Source organism: Dendroctonus ponderosae, unplaced genomic scaffold, assembly GCF_020466585.1.
Source record: "Dendroctonus ponderosae isolate FM_Combo_2020 unplaced genomic scaffold, Dpon_F_20191213v2 Dpon_F_20191213_3, whole genome shotgun sequence".
Taxonomy (NCBI): domain Eukaryota; kingdom Metazoa; phylum Arthropoda; class Insecta; order Coleoptera; family Curculionidae; genus Dendroctonus; species Dendroctonus ponderosae.
In genome coordinates this window covers 538,805-546,594 of record NW_026018508.1, presented here as the reverse complement: position 1 = coordinate 546,594, position 7,790 = coordinate 538,805, and the positions used below count along the sequence as shown (strand labels likewise).

The 7,790-nt window shown below is 35.0% G+C and overlaps 2 protein-coding genes across 2 annotated transcripts in view; both read left to right on the top strand.

Moving 5' to 3' along the window:
• Positions 1-7,790, top strand: part of LOC109542563 (replication factor C subunit 5) — a gene marked incomplete at its 5' end in the record, with an annotated part of 45,862 nt that overhangs the window by 18,840 nt on the left and 19,232 nt on the right.
• On the top strand, positions 2,433-7,030 carry LOC125503770. The gene is made up of 5 exons (XM_048664577.1): positions 2,433-3,059; positions 5,252-5,409; positions 5,471-5,661; positions 6,405-6,632; positions 6,752-7,030. The coding sequence occupies exons 1-5, from the start codon at positions 2,758-2,760 to the stop codon at positions 7,013-7,015; spliced, it is 1,143 nt and encodes a 380-aa protein (XP_048520534.1). The 5' UTR covers positions 2,433-2,757; the 3' UTR covers positions 7,016-7,030.

The following is a 7,790-nucleotide window of genomic DNA, read 5'->3' as shown; positions in this document are numbered from 1 at the left end:
ATTTCTTCTTCCAACTCCATTTTCCAAGTAGTTAACACACGAACCGACTAGAATTTGCTAGGACGAAAACAAAACCTCGTCTTTATCTATAACAAAACCCTCAATTTTAAAGGTTATGTTATGTAATTAAACTAGTTTAAGAACTTAATCCTCGCAGGTTGGCGGATTAAAGTTAAACGCGCTTAAGGTCAAAACAGTCGACGGTGCATACCGTTTACGATTTTTAAACCGGTTTAAGGCTTAATCGCGATTAAAGTCTGTCGGTGCATACGGGCATTAAAGGTTAACTCCCGAAAACTCGTAGTACCAAAAAGGGGGTTTTTTAGTTGGTAAGAATCCAACACTACCCAGGGTTCGGAACACTGGGCGTCTTCGCGAAGATTTTTATTCCTCCAGCCGCCGGGCAAACAAAAAAAACAAAAAAAAAAGGCAAGGTTCCTAAATTGTACAATTTAGGAACCTTGCGGTGAGAGTGTTCCAACCCGACGTTCATATTTTAATCTCTGTTTTTCAAGCATTTTTATTTTATATAGGTATTGAAATTTTATATAGGTATTTTCGATTTTTTTCAAGTTTTATATAGGTATTGAAATTTTATTTCGTACTGACTAAAATTTTAACGCAAATTTTCTAAATAATTAATGAATTGTTGTAGTATAATGTTGCGGTGATTTTGAAGATTATTTATGGTTTTATTTTGCAATTGACCAATATCAATTAAATAATCCAATTCATTTATATTTGTGGTGGTTTTGTAGAACCCAAATATTTTTTTAAAAGTTAGTAGTTCCTCCAAGTCCTCTCATGAATAATTTCTGTTATATATCGTCTTAGGAAATCCAAATTCGATTATCTCAAATATATCTAGATCGTCTTCAAATATGTCAAAACAAGTTTTGATATCCATTGTTTTTGTTTTTTGTTTGTTATCGTAATTTTCAATTTTGTTAACTATCGCCACATGAATGAGGAAGGAAAACGAAGGTTAGAATTTACGGCTTAACACCATAAGCCACCAAAGTTGACGGCTTAATTTATAACCGAGCTTTGAATGCTGTAATCCTGGTTTATAATGTGGTGCAAACCCATTTAATTTTAACGCTGAGCTTAATGGCAAAGCCAAGCTTATTTTCAACTGTGCAAACGGGCCTTAATGGTTGTGATCTGTGTTGGGTCTGTCCTTACCCGTTAAGTGTAGTTTATAATTTAACCGCCAGTGGGCGTTAGGACCTTTGAATTCGCGAGTAGCAGCAAAAATTACAAGTAGGCTACTAATCTCTGATAGGAGCGATACAAACACTGAAATAAAAATTACAGTTTTTTTTATAATTAGCTTTTCGTATTCGCGAGGAGTTCAACTACCGATGGGGGCCCTGCAAAGCGTAAACATTACTCGCCATTATTAACTGCGAAAATCACGAATACATGGGTACTTGTATTTCTTCTTCTTCCTGGTTGCCTATAACATAAAACATTACTTACACATTTCCATATGTATATCTGTTTATAGGCCTGAAAAAGCTGAATAGAACTAAACAAAATAAGCCACAATGACATCTATTCAAAATAAGTGTCAAATTTCCCTAGTCAAAGTGTAGCTATATTCTCGCCGCCAGAGGGCCCAGGGACTTAACTAAAATGGTAATCGAAGAACAAGATGCACTCACTTTGACCTTAAAGTATACGAGAGCAGGCTTGCCAGGTCTCCCGTTTTAACAGTAGATCTACCGCTTTTAGGGTGGGTCCTACCGCCCTATCTTTACGTTAAATACTTTCAATATAATTTACGAATTTTCTTAGAAATTTCTGTAAGACGTAAGTCAATAGTCCCGACTCAAACTCCTCCCAATGCTTAAATCTGAACGTGGGTATATTTGAATAAATAAGGGCAAATAATTCGAGGTGGCTATTATTGGTAAATAAATTAAAAAAATAAAACATGTTTTCATCAAATTGATATGTTTTTAAAATATTTTTGTCAGAATTTATTTTTTAGGTAGGTGAAACTTGTGCAACGGAATGATTATATTTCATTTTACATGATCGCTATTCTTAAAGGTTGGAACCCAAGACAAAAAGAACATAAAATAATCGAGTCTTACTTTGTAGATATTTTTCACGTGGTGCCCGTTTAGGTAGACATGCTGCCTTTATGTTCTCATTTGACAAGTTTCGACAAAATAGTAAAACTCCGTTATTTGATTTTAATTGTTTGTAAAGTTATTTAAATAAAATATTTTGTTCAAAAAGCAATTTTTTCCAAAAGCACCATTGAAAACGACTGAAAAATTCGAAAAACAGAAACTTTGGCACATAAAATTATCTACCGTTTTTTTCTATCCATTCTACCGTTTTCGAAGTTCTTGGTCTGGCAACGCTGGCACGCTGCATATAGTTTGAGACTAGAAGACATGTCCTTACATCAGTCTTTATCTATGGACATGTCACATGTCAATATAATTATAAAAACACGACTCTGAACAGGATTTGTTTTCAATCACAGATTACTCACTATACAGTATTCAGTTTTCAATGTAAATGGTGTGGTAAATGGACATAGGTGTTAATAAGAAAATTGTGCGCGTTTATTGAAACAAATAATCATCTAAATGTCGGGGGTTACAAATCGAATTTTGGGAACTTAAATCTGTATTTCCCAGTGCTAGCTAATAAATAATACTCAGAACCCCAGTAAATAATAACATTAATTTTTTACCGTAAAATACTTGTGATATTAATCCAGTGTGCCAGATTCACATGCAAAAAATGTCCAACGGCGTTGGTAGAGGACGAGGATGGTTGAACTTGAAGATTCACAGTCATAACACGAAAAACCCGGGATTGGACAGCAGCATTAGTCCTCCAGCCGTGAATAACAGTGCATCAAGTTTCAACATGCAGGATAATCGAACTTTTTCTGATGCATCCAACGGGTATGATGACTTGATCAGTAAAATCAGACTATTGAACATTAACGATGATGGCATTAAACTCAATCAGAAGATTAAGTACATCATTGAACACTGGAATGAAAACTGTCGAAATGAAATGGATGTCGAGTAAGTACATTGACCTAACTCACCCAGATATTACGTACGCAACATTAAACAAGGTGCTAGAAGTAGAATAATGAGATATCAGTTTTATTCATTAACAATTGTCTGAACTTCCAGTCACCAAAGTTTCACAAAATGTGTTTTTAGATGCACATGGTACGATCAGGTTATGTTAGTCGATTCTTGTAAACAATAAATATTAACTTTACATTGCGATTCAGAGAGTATCAAATTACATGGTGAATTTCTCTGGACCTTTAAAGCTGGTTTTTGCTTATTTCAGCACATCTCGGTTCTTTTTAAACTGGCAATCCTGCTTATGGGAAACTAAATTGTTCTTAAAAGATACGTATTTTGAGCAGATGTATTCAACTTTATCGTATAGTATGGGTATATCGGAAATTGCAAATGATACGAAATTTGTTATAGTAGGTAAAGCAGGAAGAGTTGGGTGTTGGGCCACTTTTAACAAAAATATTATTTCGAATTGTCGGTTTAAAATAACTGAAATTGATGAAGTAAAACCCGTGTCCTATGCATCCGTTTGTACGATGATACGATGGTACGAGTGTTTCTATTGGTTGAAGATCTGTCAATTTGTCCGCCGTCTTACGAATTGACAGATCTCCAACCAATAGAAACACTTTCGTATCATCCTACCATCGTATAAACGGATGCATGGGACACGGGCTTAACCAGAGACAAGCAATCATCCCTTGTCTCTGGGCTTAACTTGAAAAAGTAGTATGCTTTCAGTTTGCCTGAGTATTGCTCTCTTAAACAGGCGGAGATGGTGCCAAATGTAAAATTTATTTCAGTAATTTTTCTTTAACTTTTGAAGCCGATATCGCGACCCTTAACGTGTTTCCACACACGGGGTCAATTAAAAAGGAGCCTCTCAACCTCAGAGCTGTAAGTGTGAGGGAAAGTGCGGTCATGAAAGAGTCGGGAAAGCCAAAAATACCCGCCTCTTCCAAATCCAAGCACGAATCCCGATCCAAATTCCAATCCACAGACAACAACGCCCTTCGCCTTCGCGTTTCAAAGCAAGATGAGCTGTCCAGACCCTAACAAGCCTGATAAAAGGCCGCCAGCTCAGTCTCTTCACCTCGTGCTCCACCAAAACCCCCGAACAATCTCCCCTACAAGCCCCAACTCAGCTCTTAGCGGTAAAAATCACACCCTCAAACCCGCAGGCCCCCTAAATCTTCCCAAAACTTCTAAAGCTGCTCCACACCAGCTGCTCTGCCCCACAAAGCCACGCCTCATCCAGTGCCACTTTGCCCCCCAATTCTACAAAGTACATACTTTAACAAGTTTTCATCTAAATTAAATCATCTAATTAAAAAAAAAATAAGCAAGGTCTGAGAAATCAGGTCTGCGCCATTTTGATGGTTAAATTGTTTTTATTAATTTAAAAAGGTATGTGAAAAAGTGTTATATAGAAAAGCTTTTTTTATTATCTAGATTTCTGCTATTGAAAGCAGAAAACCGTTTTCAACTCCTAAGCTGCATCTCCATTTCCAGTGTTTAAATTATATTTTTTCTTAAAGTTGGAACCATAGCAACATTTCTCGTGCCGTCAACAGCCTATTAGGCAGGTATTAAAAACATAGTTTACGCCCCATACATTTTTTAGCTGACCCCGTATACTAATTCTGAAAATGCATTGCATTCAACAATCATTATAAAGACACTTTTGCATGAAACATTTTTCTGTATCTCTTTTAACTAAGAAAATGTAGGGATCCTTTAAAATTTGTCAATTTTTTGGTTTTCTTCTTGTATCATACATATACAGCGAACATGCATATGTTTTAACGCGAATAATATAGTTCCTAATAAACTGTGAATACTAGAAAACATTCACATGCACATATGAGTGCACACACAAATACAACACATTCATATGCTAAACACAGCTGAGCTCAAAAAAGTTTCTCATACCGCAATAATTATTTGAAAGAAATTACGCCTATTTGAATCACCGTGCATTGTCGTTTTTAACAATATAATTTAACTTACAAAAAATCCAAACCTTCAACCAATATTTTAGAGGTGTGAATAGATTTATTTTCTTCTGAAGAATGTTGTGAAATAGTTTACTGAAATTTATTAACTGAATTGAAATTTTGTATAATAGTCAATAATATTATTTTCAAGCTAAATTTAACTGAAAACATTATTTATTGCAGAAAAAGCTTTGAGGTAATACATGACGCGTGCTTGGAAGATGGCGACTTAGCAACCAAATTGGTTCTGCTCATTGCCTCCAGAACATTTCTTTCACAAGAAATTCATCAGCAGAATATTAGGTTGATGTTTCTTAGAAAACTACAGGAAAATTTTGAAGGTAATTAAAGAATATTAAACTTATTTGTTTTGGTTAAAACATTATCTATGCTAATTTTTAGGAAGTGTAAACCTGAAAAGCGCCCATCCAAACTTATTTAGGAACAGCGTTCAATTAATGGGAGATTTTTTTAATAAAGCCAGATTAGCGAATGGCCGACAGTTTTCATTTATGGCTACCCCTCTTCTTTCATATTTGGATATGTTACTGGAAACGGGAGATCCCCTGGATCTCAAGCTTTTTGTCATCCAGGTAATACAACTACTGATAACTTAGATTGATCGTCAAGTTGACGATTTAATTCAGCATGTTAATTTTAATTATCAACTTAATCCAGTTTTAATTAGTATTAGTGATGGGAAAGTCGGATTATTTTTAAGAATCTGTAGTCGGGTCTCGGTGCACGGTTTGAATGAGTTCTTTATGCAGATTTTCTATTTTTGTTTCGTTTTGCCAACATTCTTTGAAAATTAATTCTTTAGTCCTTTACTGTGTGTCCTTACTTTAATCCTTTACTTTCCAATGTAAAGATTTATTTAAATACAGTTCACACTTGACGTAATTAATGGCATGAAAAGATATGCAATGTAATTTATATTAGCTAAAAACTGGAAAAATATCTAAAACACTTTTTTCTATAGGCCAACAGAAATCTATTTTCCATTCATATTGAAAAATAGAATTATAATTTTAAAAATATGAAATAAATTCAGGATTATTGTCAAGTTTATTCCAAACTATGCAACATAATGGAGATAGCACGGAATGGAGATCCATACTAAAATTCCGCCACAGAACATAATGGAACGCGAACAGAACGAAGGATCATCGAGTCGTCACCTGAGGCTCAGTGATCGCGAGAACGATACTAAATTTTAAAGATTCAAACCCGAGGGTCATTTGTAAGATTTGGCTCACTGAGCCGGGCTAGTTCCGATGCACCCATCACTAATAAATATAAATATTATATTTAACAAAAACTTTCTTACTTCCAGTTTTACTTAAATGGCAATTGTCTCAAACAAGAAAGCCCTGACAAAGTGGCGAGTATCCTGAGTAAAATAAGACTAAAGATTTGCTCCGATAAGATTTGTACAAAAGAAGCGAAATTGTGGCTGCTACTTGCTATTGAAGTGTCAGATAACAGATTCTCCCTTTTACCTGCTGATATTCAAAAGTTTTACCAAGAGCAACTGGGAGACCATGCAATGGCCTGTTTTCAGGTATGATTTATTCTAAAGTAAAATACGGTTTTTTAATATTATATGGAATTTATTATTGAATGTAATGTATAATTAAATGATTTTGCATCTAATTGGTGGTTTTACTGTTACTATTTTAGGGATCGCATGGCGTTTTAACAGTACAAACAGCCGACAATAGCAAAACCCTCGACAATTATCAAAGCAACGTACACGTTCTGCAGGTATCAACAGACTCTCTTACTGATACAGCTTGTATGTTAAACAACTTGTCCGATTCCGGATCGTCCGCGAACTGCAGTAGTGGATTCCAGAGTGACCACAGTAAAATCTCTTCCGGAGTCATTACGGAGAATAGCTCGAATTTGCATAATGGTATGTCAAGATTATTTATTAAGCTTTGAGATGATTTATCATCATCGTAGAGAGGGCAACCCTGAACATAAATCCAGCTCAGTAAACGGTATTAGTCAAACGTTTTTTCACAATTTYAATTCTTTTCWCGCGARTGAAATATTTCATTGCGCTTTCATGCACTATTGAAATGTTCAATAAATTTGWCGATAACGAGTGAAAACGAAATACCAAAACGAATCTATTTTCGGTAACCCTGTTTCAATCAATTGACAGATAATTAGTTTCTTCAAAAACCAAACCTGCAAATATACAGAGTATCTAGATAGCGCTATGACCTATATGTACGGGAACAATTGATATAGCGTTAACGTATTTATAAAATAATCTCAAAGTGAAACTCGGTTTGGCTCTAACATTAAGCATTCTTCGTGAATTTCAAGCGAAGTTGCGTTTGGATTTGGATTTTTAGTAACTTTTTGCTTTTGGGCAACTTTTTGTCTATGCAAATTGCGGCGAGTGGCGACAAATTGAATATGACTTTATCCTACATAAAAATTCAGTTTTCTATGTATGACGAAGGTTGAAGTGGTGTTTGTAAGTGTCTCTTGTAATATTATACGGAGGTCAATTTCAAATCTTCCCACCTTTAATATCTTTCTTTGCAGTTAAAAATATGAAAAATCGGAAAGGCACTTCGTCATTTTTATTTGTAAGCGGGACACTTTAGTGCCCGGTTTCTCAACATTTGCCCTTATTGGTTCCATAACTATGTAGTGGATAAAGTTATAAGACCAATAAGATTTTATGGGTTTCCGAACGGTG

What these genes read in the sequence shown, in the direction of transcription:
- LOC125503770 (XM_048664577.1), top strand. Translation starts at nt 2,758, where the DNA reads ATGCAAAAAATGTCCAACGGCGTTGGTAGAGGACGAGGATGGTTGAAC. An exon ending in CGAAATGAAATGGATGTCGA is followed by an intron (nt 3,060 to 5,251) that starts GTAAGTACATTG and finishes TATTTATTGCAG; the next exon opens with AAAAAGCTTTGAGGTAATAC. An exon ending in ATGCAATGGCCTGTTTTCAG is followed by an intron (nt 6,633 to 6,751) that starts GTATGATTTATT and finishes TTACTATTTTAG; the next exon opens with GGATCGCATGGCGTTTTAAC.